The 27,515-nt window shown below is 37.6% G+C and overlaps 1 protein-coding gene across 4 annotated transcripts in view; it reads right to left on the bottom strand.

Moving 5' to 3' along the window:
• zzz3 (zinc finger, ZZ-type containing 3) overlaps nt 1–27,515 on the bottom strand; it is a 225,967-nt gene that overhangs the window by 20,833 nt on the left and 177,619 nt on the right. For all 4 annotated transcript variants that reach the window (XM_051933111.1, XM_051933113.1, XM_051933112.1 and 1 more), the window contains 5 exons: nt 25,077–25,201; nt 13,847–13,918; nt 11,240–11,341; nt 9,456–9,551; nt 6,694–6,843 (listed from right to left, as the gene is read on the bottom strand). In XM_051933111.1, coding sequence (XP_051789071.1) covers nt 6,694–6,843; nt 9,456–9,551; nt 11,240–11,341; nt 13,847–13,918; nt 25,077–25,201 — 545 coding nt within the window. The remainder of the gene's footprint in view (nt 1–6,693; nt 6,844–9,455; nt 9,552–11,239; nt 11,342–13,846; nt 13,919–25,076; nt 25,202–27,515) is intronic.

Genomic DNA, 27,515 nt, shown 5'->3' with positions numbered 1-27,515 from the left:
AAGGTTGATGTCGTCAATCACCACCTTACAGCTCACAGTCCTGTCCTGTGAAAAGCTCCCAAACCAGAATTTAAATGTATAGAAGCCCAGGCAATGACTTAGCAGCACACACACACAAAACAGACAATGTACAATGCAAAGTACACAGGTATAAAATCCTACTATATTATTATAACAATATACTACTTCATGTGGCAGTCCTGCAAGATAAGTTCAGGGCTGGAATTCCAAGTCACCACAGCTTTTCTGTCCTTACTGTGCACTGCAGTATCTCTTTCAGCCACAGGATGGAGTAGAGAGCTTTAAACAAATCCTTTTAACTGTAAGTACTTTCGAAGTAAAATACCACTGGCTTAAAACATATTCATATTTACCCTAAACGGACAGGCATTCATTTTAATCACAGCACAAAATTGAAGTCTATTTTTAAAATGTTGTGACCAAAAAGACACATCACAACCTAATGGGAGTTGATGCTTTCGTAATTAGTTTAGGTAGAACAGACAAGAAAGAGATCATTTCATGTACAATAAAGGCTGCTGGTACTCATTTCACTGAGCACGCAGCTTAACAACTAAATACAATGTAGCTATTCAAGTATAGCAAAGTAGAATAACCTGCATCTTTTTTTACATTTAGAAACTTGTACTGTAACATTATGCACCCACCTGACAGTGTCTAACTTAAAGAAATGATTGTGCCCCATTAGCACTCTTAAGAACCTTTACCTTTTGTTAATGTGACCCATTTCAAATGGAAATGGAGATGTCTCCCTCTGGCGAAGAAGAAGTGGGATAGTCAGAGAGATGCAGAAAGTAGACAAGAGTACAAGGAGATAAGGCACAAGGTGAAGATATACGTGGTGAAGGCTCAAGAAAAGGCATATGATGAGTTGTATGAGAGGTTGGACACTAAGGAGGGAGAAAAGGACCTGTACTGACTAACTAGACAGAGGGACCAAGCTGGGAAAGATGTGCAGCAGGCTAGGGTGATAAAGGATAAAGATGGAAACGTACTCACAAGCAAGAAGAGTGTGTTGAGCAGATGGAAAGAGTACTTTGAGAGGCTGATAAATGAAGAGAGAGAGAGAAAGAGAGAAGGTTGGATGATGTGGAGATAGTGAATCAGGAAGTGCAACAGATTAGCAAGGAGGAAGTAAGGACAGCTATGAAGAGGATGAAAAATAGAAAGGCCGTTGGTCCAAATGACATACCTGTGGAAGCATGGAGGCGTTAAGGAGAGATGGCAGTGGAGTTTTTAACCAGATTGTTTAATGGAAACTTGGAAAATGACAGGATGCCTGAGGAGTGGAGAAGAAGCGTACTGCTGCCAATATTTAAGAATAAGGGGGATGCGCAGAACTGTAGTAACTACAGGGGGATAAAATTGATGAGCCACAGCATGAAGTTATGGGAAAGAGTAGTGGAAGCTAGGTTAAGAAGTGAGGTGATGATTAGTGAGAAGCAGTATGGTTTCATGCTAAGAAAGAGCACCACAGATGCGATGTTTGCTCTGAGAATGTTGATGGAGAAATACAGTGAAGGCCAGAAGGAGTTACATTGGTGAAGCTGAGAGAGGACGCAGGCGCTGGCTGTTTGCTGCTTCTCCACGCTATATTCATTATTTACTGTCGTGGGTTGGCATCCTGCCCATGATTGGTTCCTGCCTTGTGCCCTGTGTTGGCTGAGATTGGCTCCAGCAGACCCCTGTGACCCTGTGCTCGGATTCAGCGGGTTGGAAAATGGATGGATGGATATTCATTATTTAAGTGTTCGTATTACCTGAATGTTGTTTGATCGTAGCTGTTTCTGGATATTATACATAACTTTAGCATCTAGTGGCTGTAATTTGCGGTTAATGCCTTACAGCTTTAAATATCGTTACTTTTGGGAGAAATCCTACCTGCGGCAGTTGTTGGGCCAACTTGCATTGTGTCATCGGCGCTAACCTGTTATCAGTCTCCAACTGACTGAAACCACTTGAGTTTTCTGTGGATGGTATTTGGGATTTCTTGTGGAATACCTCTTAATGTTGTCATCTGAACTAAGGCTTCTGGAGTCGTTTGCAAACTGTCCGCATTACATCCGCCAGTGTTCTGCCTGCTATTACATTTCCTGGATGTCAGCTCTGTCGTTGGGGATCTTGGCGATTGTCTTGCTACTCGAATCCTTTGCAATTTGCATCACAGCTGTCCAACTGTGCACATAAGGACTACAGCTGACTATTTACATCGGGATCATATCTCCTCCATTTGCTGGCATGCTCCAGTATCTGCCATTGTAACTGATGGAGCTCAACAACCACAGCCTTCCATAGGGGGTCTGGTCGGCGGTTTGTTTATACCAAGACCGGGAGCCCCATTCCATCTTTGTGGTCAGCAGCAACTCGCTCCATCACAGACCAAACACATCATCCGAGCAAAATCACCATGGAGACTGAAAACATCTGGATGATGCCTTCAACGTGTTCACTGGACCCTTTTCCTACTTCTCTGGTAAAAGCTAATGTATCAGACTTAAGCCCTCTTATTGTTGATATCATTTATCACTCTCTCCAGAGCAGCATAGTCCCATTGGCCTTGAAAACCGCAAAAATTAGACCTCATTTAAGAAAAATCCTCTTTGGATCATGAAGTGATAGCAAACTATTGCAAATTGTATTACTTTTCTGACCATACCATTGCCCTATCCCCTTCAGTTACAAATTTGGGTGTCAAGTTAAGACTCCCATCTGTCATTTGATACACATGTCCATCACCTTTGTAAAATTGCATTCCTTCATCTCAGAAATATAGCCAAACTCTGTCCCTGCCTCTCCCTATGTGATGCTGAAAAGCTGGTTCATACCTTTGTTTCCTTCAGGCTGGACAATTGTAATGCACCTCCTCATCATGATACCCAACAAGAGCTTTCAAAAGCTACAACAAATTCAAAATAGTGCTGCAAGGATCCTGATAAGGGTGCAGAAATATGATCACATTTCACCAATCCTTCGGTCACTTCATTGGCTCCCTATTCGCCTCCGTATTGAATACGGACTTTGTCTGCTTATTCACCAGGGTATCCATGTGAATGCCCCATAATATCTTAAGGAACTCCTTATATTACATTTCACTACAAGAAACCTCCGTTTTGCAAATAGCTACTGCCTTTGCCCCCCTATGACCAAACTTTGTACAATGGATGACCGAGCCTTTGCAGTGGCTGCTCCACGGCTCTGGAATGCCCTACCAGAGAGCCTGAGAACACAGCAGATTGTGGGCTGTTTTAAAAAACAGCTGAAGACTTTTCTATTTAGGAAAGCATATTAACAAGAATGCTACTAATTATTGTTGTTTTATCTCTGTTTTTAACTTGTTTTGCCTTTGTTTAAACTTTTAATGTAGCACTTTGAGATTTACTACAAATGTAAAGTGCCCTATTAATAAAATGCATTTTTATTATTATGTCTTTGTGGACCTGGAGAAAGCATATGAGAGGGTGCCTCAAGAGGAGCTGTGGTATTGTATGAGGAAGTCGGGAGTGGCAGAGAAGTATGTAAGAGTTATACAGGATATGTATGAGGGAAGTGTGACAGTGGTCAGGTCTGCAGTAGGAGTGACAGATGCATTCAAGGTGGAATTGAGATTACATTAGGGATCGGCTCTGAGCCCTTTCTTATTTGCAATGGTGATGGACAAGTTGACAGATGAGATTAGACAGGAGTTCCCGTGGACTATGATGTTTGCCGATGACATTGTGATCTGTAGCGATAGTAGGGAGCAGGTTGAGGAGACCCTGTACAGGTGGAGATATGCTCTGGAGAGGAGTGGAATGAAGGTCAGTTTCACATTGCACCATTCCCTTGTTTCATTGTTGTGCCTCACTGTCCAGCTCATCTGTGACATTACCGACAGTGTCAGCTTCAAGGGCTCCCAGAAGGAAGATGGGAGCGTGGTGCAGAACCCACATCGTCACACCGCTATGGCAACCCCTAACGGGAGCAGCCGAAAGAAGAAGAAGAATGGGGCCAGTTTAATGGTTTGTACTACACTCTCCTAATTCTAAATTTCAGTATATTATACATTAATCAACCTGAGCCTGGAACAGGGGAGAGTCCCGAGGCTTTGGAAAACATCTTGCATCACCCCAGTCCCAAAGGTATCATGTCTCAGTGAGCTGAATGACTTCAGGCCTGTCGCCCTGACATCACATGTGATGAAGGCCATGGAGCGGCTGCTGCATCACCACCTGAGGCCACAGGTCCGCCACGTCCTTGACCCTCTGCAGTTCGCAAACCAGGAGAAGGTGGGAGCAGAGGATGCCATCATTTACATGCTACACCAATCCCTCTCCCATTTGGACAGAGGCAGTGGTGTAGTAAGAATTATGCTTCTGGACTTCTTTAGTGCCTTCAACACCATCCAACCTCTGCTCCTTAGGGACAAACTGACAGAGATGGGAGTAGATTCATACCTGGTGGCTTGCAGACAGACCTCAGTATGTTTGTCTCAGGAACTGCAGGTCTGACATTGTGGTCAGCAGCCCAGGAGCGCCGCAGGGGACTGTACTTTCTCCATTCCTGTTCAGCCTATATACATCGGACTTCCAATACAACTTGGAGTCCTGTCACGTGCAAATGTTCGCTGACGACACTGCTATCGTGGGCTGCATCAGGAGCGGGCAGGCGGAGGAGTATAGGAACCTAATCAAGGACTTTGTTAAATGGTGCGACTCAAACCACCTACAACTGAACCAGCAAAACCAAAGAACTGGCGGTGGATTTTAGGAGGCCCAGGCCCCTCACGGACCCCGTGATCATCAGAGGTGACTGTGTGTAGAGGGTACAGATCTATACCTGCCTCGCACTCTCCACCTTGCACTGTGTTTTTATCACTCTTTAATTAATATTGTTTTTTATCAGTATGCTGTTGCTGGAGTAAGTGAATTTCCCCATGGGGGAAGAGGAGTGAGTGAGTGAGTGAGTGAGTGAGTGAGTGAGTGAGTGAGTGAGTGAGTGAGTGTCTATCTCTATCTATCTTAATAAGCCAATGAGTTTTGAAACTCTGCAATGTTTAATGATACACTTTTAGTAATAAATAGCACAGCTGATGCTAATAAACAATATAAACAGTGTCACTTGCAGCTTTGTAATAGTTTACTCATTTTAATGTGTCTGAGTGCCTTACTTGCTGGCAATTCTTAGTACCAAACTTCTAAAACTACTACATATTTTTGGCAATTATATATACACTAGGATATGTATTTTAATCAGAACATTTTACAAAACTAAGGTCATTCATTCATTGTTCTGAACCCACATATTTAAACAAAAGGTTGTGGGTTTGGAACGAAGAAATGGATTTCCTCTCTTATTTGTTCACTACTGCAAATGCATGCGTTAGTTTAAACATTAAACAATTATTTTATTTAGAAAAGAGAAACATTCTCATTACCACCCATGATATTTTATTTCAGTTAGTTTTTGAGTGTGAAGTTTTAATTTCAGTTTAGTTTTTCACTCAAACTATTATTCAGGAAAAACAAGCAAGGATATGAGTATTTTATACACCTGTATATTTATTGTAATATTTTAAATACATTAATATTGCATTTATATATACATTTATTTTAATTATTTAAAATAAAACTGTAGGTTTGTTGAGACATTCTCTGTATTTTTTTGCACGGTATTTAAAAAGAAAGTTATCTTTCCAATGCACTCCAAGTATTATTTACTGCATATTGCAGCAATCATCAAACAACAAAATCATTTCATATAATAATTATTTTTGTCCACATCACCAATCCCCAACTTTAACACAAAACTTCCTCACAGTATTTCAGAGTTAACATATGAAGTACAAGTGAGGAAATCTAATGCATTAAAATTAGGGTGACAGGAGGCGACTAACTTCTCAGTGTAGTAAAAATGCATGACAAAAGATAACCAGTACATATATAATGTCAGCATTATAAAACAGAACTAGGAAGCATAGAAGAAAAACATAATTACACATGAATCACCTCCTTCCTAGTTGTACTGCTCAGCAGGCCTATGCTACCCAACACATACTGCATTCCACCATCTACCTTTCCTGCTGCCAGCAATCACTTTCCTTTCCCTACCCCTGCACTTACCCACTCCCTTTTATTCTCCATGTGTGCTCCACACTTACACACATTACATAGTTGGGTGTGATACCACTAAAAGGATTAAACAACTAAAACCTCTGTCATCCCTCTTGAAACGTTTTCTATTGAAAATTCCAATGCCACAGGCTCCTCTCATGACATGTGCTAAATGGTAGGTTCTCGTCAAAAATGGCTTACAGGTTTCATACAAGTGCTGTGCAATTCAAGACTTAATTTGTTCCAAATACTGCTATATGGTCAGATATCCTGACAAGCAAAAATTCACACATTTTTAGGTAGTTTCATGTATATATTTTAGTAGTTCACTTAACCAGCAAAATCAAGTTCTCAAGTGCTCTACCTTCATAATTAATGCATGAGGCACTGCGATGTACTAGATATTCAGGTCTTGTTCACGGTTTAGTTTTTGCTTTACTTTAGCTACTTCCCCTAGTACAGAAAAATAATATCACAAAATTCAGAAAAAAAGAGTAAAAGAAGAAATCAAAGCCTTTAATGCATCAAACTAAATTTGATTTAAATCAAATACTCTATGCTCATTCAAAATTGTAACACTTACAGAGTCTTCAGTTGTTGCATCCTGCTGGTTGCTGTAGTAACCCGATTGATCATCATCATCATCCATATAAACAGGAGGCTCATAAGAAGCCAGAAAGGTGGAGGGTCGGTACAGGTGTTTATTCAGATGATGCTGACGCTTGCTGGAAGCCTACAAGGATTTAGAAAGAATGAAATTAATTCACATAGAATATGTTCAACAACAGTAACGAAGACAGAAATCTGAAACCCCTGTACCTGTTTATGGCACCTTAAATAAAAATTTATAACATCTGTTTCAATTAACTGGCATAAACATGCTGGGAAACCTCTTTATAGGTTGGCATTGCTCCCATTTCCTCAAAGTGGATTTAGGTAGACTCAAAACATCAGTTTAGTTTTACTCTGGTGATAACATAGAAACAGTCTTAACTTGTACGGTAAAAGGTATTCCAATATTCACTAATGCAGAAAATACTGCAGTCATTATAATTTTAGATTTATATGCAGTTTTGACACTACTAATATAAATCACAAAAACCCAAGAACTTAGTTGGTCTGTTAGGCTCTCCTTTTTTTAATGCATGCGTAAACCTAAAGACGGTAGCTGTTTAAGCCTGTTTGCAAATAGATATGGTGTCCCTCAGGATGCAGTGCAAGGGCCAATTAATTTTTTTCTCTTAAATATTGTTACTAAGTTGACTTATTTCAACCTTTAGTTACCTTAAATATTCTTAGTTTGACCCATTTCAACCAAGTTCCTTTTTATCCAAATATTTTTTCCATCATAGGAATATTATAAAAAATACTGTTCATAAAAGCAAGATATGGAAAAAAAGTAGTCTTAATTCATTTACACCAAACATAACTGACTAGTGTTATGCTTAACTTTCAGACCGTCCAAAATATGGGTTATTGCTCTACAGTTATATTGAAATATTGCAGTAAGCATTATAACTAGTAGTTAAGTATTTAATTCCACTTTGTAAGTTTCTGCAAAGATGTCCAGGTAATTTTAAAGCTAACTTTAAAATATCCATTTTCTAGTGAAAAAAAAAATACATAAAAAATGTATTAAATAAACAAAAGACATAATGATAGATAAAAAAAAAAGAACATGAGAAAAATACAAAAGAAAAAAAATCAAGAGCTGAAAATAAAAACACTGTTTACTCTTTCGTCCTACCTATGCAGCTCAAGAGTCCCTGTTTGCCAGGTAGGGGGGTTCACCCACTTACTTAATCAGAAATACCTCAGTATGTACTTTTTCCCTCCATGTTTCTGCTCTCATAACTCCATACTCAAGAGGCCTCTGAAGAGAGTGCCCTTTAAACCCTAACTCAGGGTCATTTTCTGACTACACTGCACTCTTGTTACCACACTACCTTGATGCATCATGCTCCTGCAAGAGACAGTTTTTGCCAAAGGCACTTGATCGTGTGGCCCATTTTTATTATGCGTAATTCTGCCTAAATAGCAACTCTTTTTATCAACTGCATGTCCATTACTGCCTATACTCATTATAAACTGCACTGACAAAACTGAATCCCACTCTAAACATTCTTAATATAAATTAAACTACTCTAGATATAAGAATAATTATTTCAGCTTTAGAATGATCTGTCAATTGTGCAGGGGAAAAGATTGGACTCTTATAAAGTGGAGCATAAGGAAGCAGAAGCTTGCTTGCTTTATTTTTTTTTTATGTATTACAACTAGCAGCACTGGGTATGGACATGTTTTCATTGAAAGTTTGCCAGCTAAATTATGACTGTCATTAACCTGGAAATGAACAGTTAAAAGGGGAAACAGAAAAAACGGAAAGTGAAAGAAGCATACAAACAATTATTTTATTAAATGTGTAGACTTGAAAGATGCAGTGGAAGAATTTAAAAAACACTGCTTCTTTAAGGACTATGTGCAGCATTTTTTAACTATTACATTTACAAATGATGTGTATTTAATACTTCCCATTTATAGTATATTGATTTTTTTTTTTAATTCAGAATAAATTTTGGGTCAAAGTTATATAAGTTATATAAAGGGTGCAGCTTTAAATTCCAAAATTGGCTTGTACATTTTATACTCCTTATAAAGTTTTTGGTGACAAAAGTAAATTAGCTAAATTAGTTCATTTGACACAAACAAAAACAAGCCTTGCTCTTTCATACAGAAATACATACTGAAACCTTTGAAAGCAGTTCAGAAGAATACTACCTCCAAGGCTACACACTTTCTCGTGGTTCAACAGCCACTTTCAGGGTTCAACCAGGTTAGCGGGTTGTCCCTTCAAAGCAGTTATGCAATATCAATGTGGCCAAAGCCTGAATGTGATTTTCTGTAGTTTTGCCTTGGGTCATTCACAAATTTGTAAACATAAACCTTGTTCTTTTTAACCACCCAGTACATATACCTTTGTTTTACCTTTGTTTTGGCCAAAAACTGTAATTAACTATCCCAAATGTTGGTACATGTAATCCAAGCATAGTATTTTATTACAGTACAGTTTGAAACTGATATATTCAAAGTATATAAATTTTAATCTTTGATTTCACAAATTAAATAACTTCACAGTACACAAAATAGTAGCACCTGTAAGAATGCCATCTTACCAGAAGATTGTTTTAAATGAAAACTGTAGTTTTTATTGCATCTTGTCAATATGATCCTCATTACTGCTTTTAGTAATTAATAGCACATAATACAAAAGTCCATGACTTTTTTTTTTTTTTTTTTTTTTTTTTGAAATAATGTTTTTTTAGTGAAAGAATGTTTTCACTGTACCTTTCTGTTATACATGTATAAATTGGGTGTTCTTCCAGGTACGGGAATACCAGCTTTTGTCAGTTTTATAAAATACTTCTGAACTCTGCTTGCAACCTGGAAGAAGAAAATTAACACTTAAACATTTCATTCAAGAGTAGAGAAAACTGTTCTATATGTTGCTCATTACAAAACAAATGGACAGTTTTTGCTGCAAGTACAATTGAATAAGTGCATTTTATTCTAACTCAGGATGCTTCAAATTAATGCCTTTTTACAGACAGTCAATCTATTTGGAACTGTACATATCTTTTCATAATTTGTAATGGTTTAATTATGTACTGCACATACAATGGAGTAGTAAAGTAGATGTGTTAGTAGGCATATTTTACAATATTCAATCAAGCTAAATTGCTCCCAAACCTGAAAAGTTGTTCTTAACAATATACCATTTTGCAACCACACTGCATATGATTCATGTTTCTGTATAAGGAGTATGTCACATTAATTCAAAGAAGAGAAGCTGAAGAGCCTGGTCAACTGAAATTGTGCGTCACTAATTTAAAAAAAAAAGTCACATTAACTTGGCTTCTTGCTAGTGTATGCTCAATATGATGCACAGCTTAACACAGCTCATTGTCTTTTCCTCAAAAAAAGAACAGAACGTGCCAGTGACAATTTTTAATGACTTGTGTATTTAAGCTTATTCTAAATAAAAATGATGCATATCTTATAAAAGTGAAACAATGACAACTTGTCTTTTTTTGGCTTATTATAAAATATTAGCAAAATTTCTATTTCACTACTACTTTATACACAGACTGCATAAGGAATAACTGATAAGCAAGACTGGTTTATACCCCATGACATTTTAGATCTTTGCTTCACTACAACATGCTTGCACAGTTTCTACATTTATCACTAAATATCTGTGTAAACTTTAAAAAATGACTCTGAAATTGTGGATAAAAATGTAAGAAATTAAAAAAGGGAGTATAAATGTTTTTCTCTCTCTTTTTTTTTTTTTTTTTTTTTGAGACAAGACCATCATGCTGGCAATTGAGCCATTCATCAGCACGAGAGTGGTGAAGACCCAGTATTCTGAAAGTCTTCTAAAGGAGTCTTCACTAGCACTGAACAATAAATTTTATGAAAGTTGTGTGAGGAATAGTATAATGTGTAGGAGTGAGAAATGGCCAGTGAAAGTGGAACATGAAGCAAAGATGGAAACCACTTAGCTGAGAATAATCAGATGGATACGTGGACTGTCACAGAGTTAAAAGTATAACAAAGGACAAGTTAAGACAAAGACTTGGTATAAAGATTATACAGTAGGTGTTATGCTAGGGAGAAACAGACTAAGGTGGTTTTGGAAAGCTGAGAGAAAAAAGGAGAAGATGATATTGTGAAGAGATATACCAAAATGAATGTGGAGTAGATGAGGTCAAGAGGGAGGCCAACAACGACATGGCTGGAGGTGATGTCAGATACTATAAGGAAAGGGGGGAAAATGACTTCACATCAAATAATGCCCCAGTACAGTACAGATTGGAGGAAAAAGATTTCAGGGCAATCAGTTAACTTGGTAAACCTGGATATTAGATCTTCAGCCAGTGATGATATCGTGATATACAAAATCAGATGTATTAACAATGTTGCATTATTAGTATTTCAATTTTAATTACTCATTGTTATATAAACTTTTCAAAGACCTCTAACTACATATTTTCATTTACTAAAAAGACAAAATAAAGTGGATAAAAATCAACAGCAGTGGTACAAACAATACTAAAACAATACTGCACCTGTTTTGCTGTCCTATTGCCCAACTCATCTGCTATCTTCTGCCAACGTTTAGACTCAATTTCTTCTGGAGGATACTTCAAAAGCAGTTGTTCCAATTTTTTCTGGAGATAAAATAACTTTGTATAACTTGAACTACACTTAACGTGTGACTGCAGAAGACAATCTACCCTCTTCTAAAATAAAGAAATATATTTAGGCAATTTATTTTCAAATAGTGGTACTTGGGTTTGTACTCATCAACTACAGAATTGAGGTATACAATATATATCTCAACATTATGATCACTTACATGAGATGCCTTAAGAGGGGGAAAAAAAAAAAAGACAGAAAATACAGTCACGGTTAGCCTCTGATAACATGAGAAGACTTCTGCAAGTCACTGATTTTGTTCTCTCCCTTTCTAGCCCTGCTGTGCTTCTTTTCGTTGATGCCAAGAAGGTTTCTGACCCCATATATTGGCAATTCTTATTGCAAATCATGGACAGAATGGCCTTTGGTCCAAGTTTTATAAATCTGGTAAAGACTCAACTTTTTTCCCACACTGCAGTTCTCTTGTCTAATTCAAATATCTCACATCCTTTCTCCATTAGTTGGGTAGCTAGGCAAGGCTGTTCTTTGTCACTTTACTCTTCAACTTATCTCTCAACCCGCTCACAATTGCCTTCTGTAATTCCCAGCTTCTAAGTCATTTTTCTGTTTCAAATTACAGTGATAGAATATCCTAATATGCTGAAGATATCCTGCTCTTCCTAGGTAATGTCTCCTATGATATTCCTTACCTGCTAGAAGTGTTCAGGTCTTTCGAAGCCCTGTCTGGTTACAAAATTAATTGGTCTAAATCTTCTCTCTTGCTCCTTAATGATATATGCTCTCAATTCTCCCTACCATCTTTATCCCTGTATCTAGTTAAGATATTTAGGAGTTGATATTACTGCCTTAGTCTCAGACATATCATTTAACAATTATCACCACATCTTCGCAGATGTGAAAGCCTCCATTAACAAAGGGCCAAACTTTCTCTTTCTTTTCAGTCTTGTTTGCCCATTATCAAAATGAATGTGGTACCCCTTTTCAACTTCATTAATTCTATTCGGCCACATCCCACTCCTAGTAAATATTGGTCTGAAGTCAGGTCACTGATATCAAGGTTCCTGTAGAATGTTAAGAGACCAAACCTTGAACAATAAACCTTAGTTAGAGATAGACCGTGTGTGGATGTATTGCTGCTTGACCTGGAACTATACCATACTGGGCTTTCACCCTCTACCCCTTTTGGTTATGGCTGTGTCCTCTTTCTCATTCTCCACCTTGGCCCCCTACAGCATCCTCCCTTGCTTTGCCACTCTCTATTCGGGTTGTTCTTTTTACCTTCTTGAATTCTAAAGCCTCCAAACTTTCCTTGGGACCTATCTTGTTATATGCCATCAACATCTGTAAAAATACTTGCACCTTCTGGTAAATCGCACTCTCTCACTTCAATATTTCTTAATCCCATTATCTCAATAGGTAGCCAGCCCTGTGTATTTCCCTCTTGGCAGCACATAGAAATCAGTGTGCTAGGGGATTTGTTTAATAGTTCAGGATTTATGACATTCCACACTTTACAAGCACATTTTAATTTCCCTTGTTCTAGTTTCTTTTTCCACCTACAACTCCATTCAGTGCTCTGAGCAAATGGGGTTTCTCTGACTGCGCCCCTACCAAATCACTCATTGTACTCTCTGCTTTGTTCTTTCTATTCCTAGCAAAAAAAAAAAACTGTGTCTATCCTCTACTCTTTACTGTGCAAAGCATCTTATAAAGCTATGCTCTTGATTTCTTTTTGGTCCAGAGACATTTCTCCTCTCTCTTCACGCCCGTCCTGGGGCACTGTTTTCTCCAATATAAGGTTGGGTTCTAGAAACCCAAACTATCAGCACACCTAGTTCAGAGTTCTTCTACACAGAATTTATCCTACTCCCCAATAAGTGGCATCTGATGGGCCTCATTGCTGATCCTCTCCGTCAGATATGTTATCCTGGTTTACCAAGCACTTTCCTCCTGTCTTTTCCTTTTAGACACACATCTGTCACCTATTGTCTTCTTTTCTTTCTTGCAGTATTCTTTTGTTACCTCAAATCTTTCTTCTTTTAGACCTTTCTATGCTTACACTTAAACCCTCTGAACATAAGCTACTTTGTTGGAGTACCCTGGCAGCCAAATTATTGCCTCCAGTTGGAAGACACCTGAAAATGTTCTGTTGTCAACTGCCAGTCCTCCTTTTGTAAACTTAATACATTTGGAGTTTTCCACAGTGTGGATCAATAGTGCTTCCAGCGATGTAATTAAAACCTGGTTTGCTGCTACTCAACTGGGTAAACCTTGAATTGTAACTCCTTGACTTTGTTTTGCTAGTTATAGACATTTTTATTTTTGGTCATTTTTTTAACCCCTTGGCTCACGGTGGCTGGGAGAGGGAGCAAAATATTTTGCTTGTTGTTTATATCCTATCATTTTGGTTTTATTTAATAAAAAGTTAATCACAAAAAAGTTTAACAAAAACAATGCATACAATAATTCTTAAGAGGAACAAAAGTAAAAGCAAAGCCATTTTTGCAGTTTCTTACCTGTTCTTCAACGGTCCAAAGTTGGTTAAAAGTATCAGGTTTGGTTTGATCATATACTCTTCCTCTAATTACCTAAAAAAAAGGCATAATAATCAACAGAGAAAACATATTGTTTTCCAAAATGTGATGGAATTCAGGAATTAAATCTAAACAAACTCATAAAAAGTACACAAATCTATTAATTTCAAAGAGATCTTTAACAATGAATGCTTACACAAAATGTCAGCTACATACAGTATAAACGTTTTGCAAAACAGAATGAAACTGTATTATAATACTGTATATATTAAAGATGTTACTTTGAGAATCTTAAGTGTTTACCTTCTTTTAGTGCTAAAATTCAATGATAAGAAGACAGATTCCTAAACGTAATATTTTAATTATCTGGGGGTGGATAAAAGTGTACTGGCCAATGAAAGACATAAAAAATAAAAGGAAAAACATATTTTGGTAAAGAAAACAATGAATGTTGCATTTAAATATCAAAGATCATAGCTGTGGTGAAGAAGAGTAGAAATGTGATTGGAAAAACCTTACTAAATATGAATAGTCACTTCCAGCTATCACATTAGGCAACATACTTAAGTATATATCAATGTCAAAAGGAACACTCAATTTATGAGCAAATTCCACAAAACTAAAATTCATGCTCACTTCAATTAGTGTTTAAAATTTTTTCTTACTATAACATTTTAACACAGCAAATATGAAAGCTTGTTTACTAAATCTGATTTTACAAGTCCTGATAAATAATTATAAATCAATTAACCAGATATGAAACATTTTCCAAAAATTAGTGCATAATGCCTAACTGTGACTATGACTGCCAAGTCGGAATGTTTTTCTATTTACTCATTCTAGTGTGTGTTCAGGCCACATTGTGTGTGTGTGTGTGTGTGTGTGTGTGTGTGTGTATTTTATAAAGTCTACAGGGACCTCTTGTCAAATCTTGTCTTGTGGATGACACTGTGATCTGTAGCGAGACTAAGAAGTAGGTTGAGGAGACCCTGGAGAGGTGGAGATATGCTCTAGAGAGGACAGGAATGAAGGTCAGTATGAACAAGACAGAATACATGTGTGTGAATGAGAGGGAGGTCAATGGAATGGTGAGGATGCAGGTAGTAGAGTGGGCAAAGGTGGAGGAGTTTAAATAATGAAATAATTCTAATGTTATGATATAAAATACTTGGGATCAACAGTACACAGTAATGGGGAGTGTGTTATTGAGAGGTGAAGAATAGAGTGCAGGCAGGGTGGAGAAGAGTGTCAGGACTGATTTGTGACACATGGGTTCCAGCAAGAGCAAAAGGGAAGGTCTATAAGACAGTAGTGAGACCAGGTATGTTATGTGGGTTGGAGATGGTCGCACTGACCAAAAAACAGGAGACAGAGCTGGAGGTAGCAGAGTTAAATATGTTAAGATCTGCATTGGGTGTGACGAGGATGGACAGGATAATAAATGAGTACATTAGAGGGTCAGCTCAGGTTGAAAGATTAAGAGACAAAGGCAGAGAGGTGAGACTGTGCTGGTTTGGACATGTGCAGAGGAAAGATGCTAGGTATATTGGGAGAAGGATGTTAAGGATGCAGCTGCCAAGGTAAGAGGAAATGAGGAAGGCCTAAGAGAAAGTTTAAGGATGTGGTGAGAGAGAACGTGAAGGTGGTGGGTGTAATGGAGCTAGATGCACAGGACAGAAAGATATGAAAAAAGATGATCTGCTGTGGTGATCTGTAATGGAAGTAGCCAAAAGAAGGAGAAGAAGATGACGATTTAAACAACTTCTGTAAAAAGCCAAATTTCCCTCTGGGGACATATAACTAAAGGCCTATCTAAAAATAAAAAGGTAAAACAATATGACTATAAGATAACATCTGCATTTTTCTATGTACATACATCAAAGGGGTACTGGGCAATATGCAGTATTCACTTTATAATATTGGATTTTGTATTACTCTTGGCCTATTTGCTAATGTTACAAGAGTTAATGCACTTAATCTTATTAAATGAATAAGTGTAAAATCCATCCATCCATTTTCCAACCCGCTGAATCTGAACACAGGGTCACGGGGGTCTGCTGGAGCCAATCCCAGCCAACACAGGGCACAAGGCAGGAACCAATCCTGGGCAGGGTGCCAACCCACCGCAGGACACACACAAACACACCCACACACCAAGCACACACTAGGGACAATTTAGAATCGCCAATCCACCTAACCTGCATGTCTTTGGACTGTGGGAGGAAACCGGAGCTCGCGGATGAAACCCATGCAGACACGGGGAGAACATGCAAACTCCACGCAGGGAGGACCCGGGAAGTGAACCCAGGTCCCCAGGTCTCCCAACTGCGAGGCAGCAGTGCTACCCACTGCGCCACCGTGCCGCCCTAAGTGTAAAATACAATTGTAAAATACTATAAATACAGAAAAACCTTGATTATCCATCACTCGATTTAACAGTTAGATCTAAAGGATAAAAAAATGTGCATGCTACTGCCTATTATTGTACTAGTACTGACATGCGGTACACTATGAGCAATTAAATTGCAACAACTGTCCCTTGTGCTAGCATGTTGTGATCTTCCCTATCACCACTTGTCAGGCAGCATTTTGAAATCATATTGTTAGTAACGTACCTTCAGTTTAATAGCATTTCATAGCTTTTATCATGTTATAATTAATCTACTATACACTGTTATGGCTGATAAACGTAAGTGTGTGGTGTTGGAATTGTCACAAAAAATTTAAATTATTAAAGGTTTACAAAACCTGACTTCAGGTATTGCTTCAATTTACAGAGTAGGAAGAACAACAGTGAACGATATAAAGCATGATGCTGATAAAATTGAAAAATGTGTCGAAAACAACTAATGGTAATGTTATTCCTTATTAATGTACTAATGTTAATGTTCTTCTGTATTGTAATTTTCTTTTTAAACTCCGTTATGTTTTGTTAATAAATTATGACATGCAGGCAGATAGTAATGAGCTGTGGGGGAGCAAAAAAGGATAATCAAGATTTTACTGTATGATTGTTAATTAAACAGAATAAAGTTAGCTATGGTAACATGTTCAGCTGTAAACTGTCAGACAACAAAATGGTGCAAAGACATCAACTGCAAATCAAACTAATAAAGGTCTGCAATAAAAATAAAATCTTGCTGTACTTATTTAAATGTTCTGCTCTGTGCACCAGTATACACAAATTATCATCAATATACTAATATTCTAATTGTCCATCAATCACTCAAAATATGGGAGCAATGTATGAAGCACTTTAAGACAGAGAAGCTTTTATTTGTTGTACCTCTACATGATAATGTAGAAGATGGCGCCGACTGAGATGTAGAGATGAAGATGTAGAAAATGGCGCTGACTGGTGTGGCTGGCCGTCTGCTCGTCTCTCTATGTTTTAACTTTGTTTTTATGTTTTAGTTTATCCCAACGGCCACTGTCCTATGATCGTGAGTCTTTACTAAACATATTTTCTGGCTTGCCTTTCTCTCAATTTTCATCTCCTGATTGGATTTTTTGTGAACCTCCACCTTTGTTTTATTCATCTCCTGACTTCTTCACCTGGACGCCAGTGTTCACCTGTATCAGTGAGTTGAATGCTCCTCGGAGACGCAAACGTACCCGCTGCCGGAAAAGAGCCGGAATTGCTGTTAAACAATGCCGACTCAAGTCCCAGAGCTTTGATTCCCGATGCCTGTGAGTCGTCTATGACCCATCTTCTCCTGTTCAGGACTCCATCATGGGTTCATGGGCGCTAGACACTGGATATAATTTCTCCATTTCAAGACAGCATCACTTTTCCTCGGCCTGCAATCGAGTAGTAAACACTGCTAATCTTTGCACGCTCACCCTTGCTAATCCTGCAACAAGCTCTTCTACCTCTATCAAGGCTTATTCTTGAACGTGAGATCAGTGTCTAATAAAACTTTTATTCTGCAAGACTTTATTACCTCAAATAATCTGGATTTCTTCTTCATCACTGAGACTTGGATTTTAAATAGTGACTCTTCTTGTTTTACTGACATGACTCCACCAGGCTACTCATTTTTAAACTCTCCTTGCCTGAAGGGGGGGGGGGGCATTGCCACTATTTTTAAAAGTATGTTCTTGTGTCGGAGCCTTACAAGGGGTCCGTTTAGCAGCTTTGAACTTCAACTCCGCATGGAGTTTGCTAAAAGGCACCTGAAGGACTCTGAGATGGGGAGAAATAACATTATCTGGTCTGATGAGACCAAGATAGAACTTTTTGGCCTTAATTCTAAGCGGTATGTGTGGAGACTACCAGGCACTGCTCATCACTTGTCCAATACAGTCCCCAAAGTGAAGCATGGCAGTGGCAGCATCATGCTGTGGGGGTGTTTTTCAGCTGCAGGGACAGGACGACTGGTTGCAATCGAGGGAAAGATGAATGCGGCCAAGTACAGGGATATCCTGGACAAAAACCTTCTCCAGAGTGCTAAGGACCTCAGACTGGGCCGAAGGTTTACCTTCCAACAAGACAATGACCCTAAGCACACAGCTAAAATAACGAAGGAGTGGCTTCACAACAACTCTGTGACTGTTCTTGAATGGCCCAGCCAGAGCCCTGACTTAAACCCAATTGAGCATCTCTGGAGAGACCTAAAAATGGCTGTCCACCAACGTTTACCATCCAGCCTGACAGAACTGGAGAGGATCTGCAAGGAGGAATGGCAGAGGATCCGCAAATCCAGGTGTGAAAAACTTGTTGCATCTTTCCCAAGAAGACTCATGGCTGTATTAGCTCAAAAGGGTGCTTCTACTAAATACTGAGCAAAGGGTCTGAATACTTAGGACCATGTGATATTTCAGTTTTTCTTTTTTAATAAATCTGCAACAATTTCAAAAATTCTTTTTTTTGTCTGTCAATATGGGGTGCTGTGTGTACATTAATGAGGGAAAAAATTAATTTAAATGATTTTAGCAAATGGCTGCAATATGACAAAGAGTGAAAAATTGAAGGGGGTCTGAATACTTTCCGTACCCACTGTATATATATATATACGAGCTGTATATACCCGGCGTTGCCCGGGGCAGAAGTAACCTAATCGGTCAAACACTTACATATATACCAAAGTAAACCTAATCGGTCAAACAGTTACATATATAAAAAAACCGAACCTAATCGGACAAACAGCTAATCTATATACATAAGCAAACCTAATTGGTCAAACAGTTACATAAATACAAAAGCAAACCTAATCGATCAAACAGCTTCATATATACAGAAGCGAACCTAATTGGTCAAACAGTTATGCATGTGCAGAATGATTTTACAAACATTATGCGTGTTAACAATCATTAAAAAGAAAAGATTGAGGAACTGTTCTTCTATATGTGATGAAGCCACTAATCAGACAGATTTTTTTCAGGACCCAGCTGTTTCATAACTAAACTACTGCCACCCCAAAGTAATGCCTAATAGTGGTTTTTGGGGTAGCTGTGGAATAAAAAGGGTGTTTTTTAGTCAGTAAGAATCTGACAGTACCCTTCAGTACGGGCTGAAGGGTGCCTATGTAAGGTTTTACATCGTTCCCGTATGGAAAAAAAAACATACTAAACTATTTTTTCATCATTACACATAATCTCAGTCAAATGGAAGTACGCATTCTCAATTTATTTTTATCTAATTTTTACTTTTTCACAAAGCCATCCCATGCCAATTTGTATGAATAAACTTTTGCTAGAGAGTTAGCAAAAGTTTATTCATGCACATATTTTAATACAGATAATCTATCTCTAATCAAGGTTCTCATTTTCATTCTAATTTAAAATAATAATAGATACTCATTTTTTTCTTCTGTTTTAGAAAAACCAATCTATGCCACCTACGTCTTCGTCAAGTCAGCTTCACCCAGCTTCATCACATATAGAAGAAGAGTTCCTCAATCTTTTCTTTTTAATGATTGTTAACACGCATAATCTTTGTAAAATTATTCTGCACATGCATAACTGTTTGACCAATTAGATTCGCTTCTGTATATATGAAGCTGTTTCATCGATTAGGTTTGCTTTTGTATTTATGTAACTGTTTGACCAATTAGGTTTGCTTATGTATATAGATTAGCTGTTTGTCCGATTAGGTTCGCTTCTGTATATATGAAGCTGTTTGTCCGATTAGGTTCGGTTTTTTTATATATGTAACTGTTTGACCGATTAGGTTTACTTTGGTATATATGTAAGTGTTTGACCGATTAGGTTACTTCTGCCCCGGGCAACGCCGGGTATATACAGCTCGTATATATATATATATATATATATATAGCAAAATACCCGCGCTTCGCAGCGGAGAAGTAGTGTGTTAAAGAGGTTATGAAAAAAAAAGGAAACATTTTAAAAATAACGTAACATGATTGTCAATGTAATTGTGTTGTCATTGTTATAACTGTTGCTGTCTTTTATATATATATATATATATATATATATATATATATATATATATATATAGATATATATATATATATAGATATATATATATATATATATATTATATACCCTAAGTTCTTGTCAATAAGCCGCGGCTTATCTAAGGAAAAAAGTTGTGAAAATGAAAAAATAGAATATCGGCTTATACATAAGTCCGGCTTATACATCCATCGCGGGGGTTGCGTTCCAGAGCCACCCGCGAAATAAGAATATCCGCGAAGTAGAAACCATATGTTTATATGGTTATTTTTATATTGTCATGCTTGGGTCACAGATTTGCGCAGAAACACAGGAGGTTGTAGAGAGACAGGAACGTTATTCAAACACTGCAAACAAACATTTGTCTCTTTTTCAAAAGTTTAAACTGTGCTCCATGACAAGACAGAGATGACAGTTTCGTCTCACAATTAAAAGAATGCAAACATATCTTCCTCTTCAAAGCAGTGAAGCAAACAAATCAATATGTCTGTTTGGCTTTTAAGTATGCGAAGCACCGCGGCACAAAGCTGTTGAAGGCGGCAGCTCACACCCCCTCCGTCAGGAGCAGACAAAGAGAGAGAGAGGGAGAGTTTGTTTTTCAGTCAAAAATCAATACGTGCCCTTCGAGCTTTTAAGTATGCGAAGCACTGTGCAGCATGTCTTTTCAGGAATCAGCTTTACAAAAGATAGCAACGTGAAGATAATCTTTCAGCATTTTTAGACGAGCGTCCGTATCGTCTAGGTGTGCAAACAGCCCCCCTGCTCAATCCCCATACGTCACGATCACAGATAGTCAGCGCAAGAGAGAGAGAACAGTAAGCCGGGTAGCTTCTCAGCCATCTGCCAATAGCGTCCCTTGTATGAAATCAACTGGGCAAACCAACTGAGGAAGCATGTACCAGAAATTAAAAGACCCATTGTCCGCAGAAATCCGCGATATATATTTAAATATGCTTACATATAAAATCACAATTTAAATGCCCGCTACGCGCTCGTGTTGACTCGGCGACGCCCAGAGCAGAAAGAACGCGCTCCGGCCGCTCCAACCGCGCCATGCGGGGAGTGAGAGAGACGGCAATATCTCACACTCTCTCCCCCCTTAAAGAAATTAAATGGGCGCGAGTGAGACCACTGACCTCCCTCCCTTCTATTAGTTATAGGTTATAGTACGTTCGGCTTATCCATGAGTCCGGCTTATCTATGATACGATTTTATTTTAAAAATTCGTATGATTTTTGGTCTCCGGCTAATACATGAGTCCGGCTTATAGACAAGAACTTAGGGTATATATAATATACACACACACACACATAAACATTTATATACATACACATATATATACATATCTACATATACACATGTACATATATATACACACACATACATAAACACACACATAAGACTTACTGAGTGAAACGGGCTTTCATTGACAATCATGTTACGTTATTTTTAAAATGTTTCCTTTTTTTTTCATAACCTCTTTAACACACTACTTCTCCGCTGCGAAGCGCGGGTATTTTGCTAGTATATATATATATATATATATATATATATATATATATATATATATATATATATATATACACATATACACACATACATGCAGTTTTAATAACACAGAAATCAATATAAACATTAACATCATTATCATATGAGAATATGAAGTAATATATAAGAAGCACATTTCATATAAATATAAATTATTAAACAGTAAAATCTTCTTCTGTAATTTGCTACCGTGGCAATTTGTGTGTCTGTCCAGGATTTTAAATGACCTGTAGCTCGCAAACCGTTGCACCTATACACTTGAAATGTGGTACACATATAGTACGTCATGTCTACTATCCGCTTTATGGGTGATGATTGTTTTAGTCTTTTTATCTTTATTTTATTTTATTGTACAATCAAGTCCTATCTGCGCACAGCAGGGCAGCCGTGGGCGGATGTGTATGGTGTATTCACTCGATGTTATCGTGCATTGCGCTGTCAGTGGTATTTTGATAAAAGAATTTGAACAACATATAAGAAGCGTATAAATTATTAAACAGTAAAACATTAACATTTAAGAAGTAAAGTTACATTAAGTACTACTGCTGTGCCTTCGGGTATACCTCATTTTTTGTTTGCCCATTACATGCTTAAATGTATACATTTTTTGGTGCACCTACCCGAGAACACGCGACATATAACCTAGCGTGGGAGAAGCATGGATTTTAAACACGCGTTGAGTTGATGTGCTGGTCTCCCTCGTGAAATAACTGGTAATGTTTGACTAAAATCTACAGCGAGTAAAACGACATTAGCTCCTATTTTTTTTTTACGATCTCTGAGATGTTGCTTTTTTCGGTTCAAGGCTTCATAAGCTCTTTTATGTTGTATGGTGTACTTATCCCAAACCATCATCTTTGAATGTTGCAACACTTTCGCCTTGTATGTAGATCGGGGTAATTACATTCATTGCATTCCTAGTCTGAATCACAATGTGATTGTATGGGTGGTTACCTGGCACTGTAGGGTTGCCACCCGTCCTTTAAAATACGGAATCGTGCCGCGTTTGAGAATGAAATTGCGCGTCCCGTTTTGAATCAATACTGGACGGGATTTATCCCGTATTTTTTTTATCATTTTTTTTTTAAAGCAGCGTCTCATGCAAATCATCCCACACGCATTTTATGAAGATGCCTCCTTTCCTACTTTTGATTGGGTAATACTTGATGTCATCGTTAGTTTGATTGGTGTTTTTAACTGTCCAGTGAGTAGGGCGTGTCTTTCAACGGAATGAAAAAAAGGCCCACCCGACGACCCACCCATTCCATTTTTATATATATAGATATATATATATAGATATATATATATATATATATATATATATATATATGTGTGTGTGTGTGTGTGTGTGTGTGTATAAATATAGACACACAAACACAAATAAACAACTTAGGAAATATAAGCAAGGCAAAACATTCAGGTGTGTTTGAGGACTGTAAATAATAAGATTGAACATATTATTCTATGTATCAAATCTGAACACTTGTGTAGTGTGTATGCCCATGTATAAAGCCCATCCCCATTTGTTTAATGCATGCTTTATCTCATCATCAGAAGCAAGGGTTCAGGGCACAGGGAAACAAAAAACAATTTTCACAAATGAACAGATATGACTCCACACAATGGAAATGGAAACAAACGTCTATACTGTTTTTCTTTGGTTCCTAGGTGTCGCCGCGATGTTGCTCAAATTTAACACTAGTTTTAAATTAACATTTCCCCTTAGGAGTTTTGACAGCACTGTTGTATGTATATTACAATGGGGTGGGGGAGAGGGTGACTGGGGTATGGAGGGTCCCTTTGCAATTTCATACAGTATGTAACATTCTAGATATGTTGTGAGAATGTTTGTTTGGAAGGAGAAATGTTTTATTGGATGGGCAGCATATTCAAACTAGGACATTTTGATATTTTTCAGTTATTTATTGTTCATAATGACTTTTCTATGTGTCACTATCACAACTGCCACCCCCGTCGACCATGACGAACCAAAAAAAATTGACAGTGATTTTTGCTGGAGGATACATTTTAGAGAGATTTAATCACGTTCATTATTACTGGTATTTGAATACCATTTGCATGCTCTATAAAATAATTACTTGTAAAAGGTATATTGTTGGGTTTTTTTTTTTTTTTTTTGCTCCTCTTTTGTTTCCTTAGCAGATTAAACTGGCTAGTCTAGTGGTTTGTTTAAGGAGGGCTTTCACATTGATTCTCAAACTGAAAATATACAAGTTATGGAAGAATTTCACTTCTGTGAAAGTGAAAGATTTCACTTTTTGTTTTTGTGAATTAACTTCTTATTTCTTACAGATCAGCTACCATAATTCTTTGAACTATAGTAAATAAAACAGTAATTTCTACAGAGCTCCAATGTTGTATTTGTTAGCCATAGAAAGTTGACACTCAATGTCTATGCAGTATGTGACTGAGTGATATCTGAACCAGTAATTACAATATTTAGTATTTCTGCTCTAATATAGAACTGAACAAATGTAATATTCAGAAATGAGTAAGGCAGCCCTATGCATTCTATTTCCATACAATGTTTACGTAACTCAGCATACTACAAATGCTTTAATTAACTGCTTACATGATCAAGTTATGAAAAGTGATCTGTCAATTAGGACTCAAGACATAAAGAAGTAGACTTCCAGCTTTCTGCTCCCCATTCACCTTTCCCAAGTATAACTGGATACAGGATTTTTAAGTGTTGTCATTTTTACAGTCATTTATAGAAAACCTCACTTACTTATATAAAACCTTGTGTCTCCAATTAATTCAGTTTATTCAAATGTACTACATTTGGTATGTTTTTATCTGTATTCTCTACATAAAAGTGGCACAAATACTTTTCCCAGTACAACCTCAGATTTGACATAACTTAATTCAAGAAAGGACTCTGTAACTAAAATAGCTTTATTAAGCTGTGCATTTCTTAAGGTTGCTGTATTTTGCTTACTAAGTAATAGTCCAATCACGACTAACACATCTCCATTTATGAAAGCGAGCAAAGAAGAATTTTTAAATTAATTAGCATACTTTGTAAAACTTTACCCATGCCATATTTTAACAGCTGCAATTAACATGACAATAACAGACACAAAAGAAAGAAGCAAACCTCAAATTAGTAAAACTGTTAACCTATGTTTTTGATAGTATAAAATCATTCCTTAATTAAAAAAAATATTTCTCTAATATGGTATGAACATGTGTTAAAACAAACAACATATTTGAATTAGGGTACCTGTGATCGACTACTTGATGTAGACTGTTCCGGAGCATCGCTAGAAGGCAATGTGGAATAAGCAGATGAAGACTCCCCATCTTTTCTCGTCTCCAAAGGACTTTTGGACCTTGCGGGTAATCCCACTATATATATATAATATAAAAAAAAAAAAAAAAAATTGAACGATTATTTATACATATACAGCACGTGAAAAAGTTTTAGGCAGGTTTGAAAAAATAATGTAAACAAAGAATGCTTTCAGAAATAGAAATAATGATTGTTTATTGTTATCAATTTACAAAATGCAAAGTGAGCGAACAAAAGAAAAATCTAAATCAAATCAATATTTGGTGTTACTACCTTTTGCCTTCAAACCAGCATCAATTCTTATAGGTACACTTGCACAAAGTCAGGGATTTTGTAGGATTATAGTCAGGTGTATGATCAACCAATTATACCAAACAGGTGCTAATGATCATCAATGTCACACGTAGGTTGAAACACAGTCATTAACTGAAACAGAAACAGCTGTGTAGGAGGCTTAAAACTGGGTGAGGAACAGCCAAACTCTGCTACCAAGGTGAGGTTATGGAAGACAGTTTCATGTCATGGCAAGATTGAGCACAGCAACATGACACAAGGTAGTTATACTGCATCAGCAAGGTCTCTCCCAGACAAAGATTTCAAAGCAGACTGGGATTTCAAGATGTGCTGTTCAAGCTCTTTTGAAGAAGCACAAAGAAACGGGCAACGTTGAGGATCGTAGACACAGTGGTCGACCAAGGAAACTTAGTGCAGCAGATGAAAGACACATCAAGCTTATTACCCTTCGAAATCAGAAGATGTCCAGCAGTGCCATCAGCTCAGAACTGGCAGAAACCAGTGGGACCCAGGTACACCCATCTACTGTCCGGAGAAGTCTGGCCAGAAGTGGTCTTCATGGAAGAGTTGCAGCCAAAAGGCCATACCTCTGACGTGTAAACAAGGCCAAGCGACTCAAGTATGCACGAAAACATAGGAACTGGGGTGCAGAAAAATGGCAGCAGGTGCTCTGGACTGATGAGTCAAAAATTGAAATATTTGGCTGTAGCAGAAGGCAGTTTGTTCATCGAAGGGCTGGAGAGCAGTACAATAATGAGTGTCTGCAGGCAACAGTGAAGCATGCTGGAGGTTCCTTGAACGTTTGGAGCTGCATTTCTGCAAATGGAGTTGGAGATTTGGTCAGGACTAATGGTGTTCTCAATGCTGAGAAATACAGGCAGATAGTTATCCATCATGCAATACCATCAGGGAGGCGTATGATTGGCCCCAAATTTATTCTGCAGCAGGACAACGACCCCAAACTACAGCCAAAGTCATTAAGAACTATCTTCAGCGTAAAGAAGAACAAGAAGTCCTGGAAGTGATGGTATGGCCCCCACAGAGTCCTGATCACAACATCATCGAGTGTGTCTGGGATTGCATGAAGAGACAGAAGGATGTGAGGAAGCCTACATCCACAGAAGATCTGTGGTTAGTTCTCCAAGATGTTTGGAACAACCTAGCAGCCGAGTTCCTTCAAAAATTGTGCGCAAGTGTACCTAGAAGAATTGATGCCGTTTTGAAGGCAATGGGTGGTCACACCAAACACTGATTTGATTTAGATTTCTCTTTTGTTCATTCACTGCATTTTGTTGATTGATGAAAATAAATGATTAACACTTCCATTTTTGAAAGCATTCTTTGTTTATAGCATTTTTTCACACCTACCTAAAACTTTTGCACAGTACTGTATATATTGATATATACATATATTAATCAGGCACACTGCCATAAGTGTATAAAATAAAGCATGCAGTCTCAATTTACAAACACTTGTGAAACAAAATGGGTCATTATGAAATGCTCAGTGACTTCAAGCGTGGTACTATATTAGGATGCCACCTTTACAATAAGATGTTTCATGAAATTTCATCCATGCTGGATATTTCACAGTCAACTATAAGTGGTATTACTGGAAAGTGGAAGCATTTAGGAATAACAACAACTTAGCCACGAAACAGAAGACCATATAAAGTCACAGAGCAGGGTCAATAACTGCTAAGGTGCAAGGTACATAGTCGCTAGCGCTCTGCTGATTCCATAGCTGAGGAGTTCCAAACTTCCACTGGAATTAATGTAAGCACAAAAACTTCTTGGAATTGGTTTCCATGGCCAATACATATATATCAATTTTGAACATTAAAAATAGCCTTCAACTTTGCGATCTGGCAACCAATTTTCTGTTTTCTGCCATTAAGTTCGTATAATACAAAGGAAATAAAATGTAATTATTCATATAATATTTTGTTTAATATAATGGACCACAGTAAAACTACAAAAAAAAAAGCTTTCCAAATTCCAATTTAGAGGAAATTTTTCAACCAAGTCAATTTTTGCACTTGCTGACTCATCTTATATTCCAGATCTGTGACTATA

The sequence above is a fragment of the Erpetoichthys calabaricus genome, chromosome 10 (assembly GCF_900747795.2).
Source record: "Erpetoichthys calabaricus chromosome 10, fErpCal1.3, whole genome shotgun sequence".
NCBI lineage: Eukaryota > Metazoa > Chordata > Cladistia > Polypteriformes > Polypteridae > Erpetoichthys > Erpetoichthys calabaricus.
Note: the sequence above shows the minus strand (reverse complement) of the source record. Positions and strands in the feature narration are given on the sequence as shown.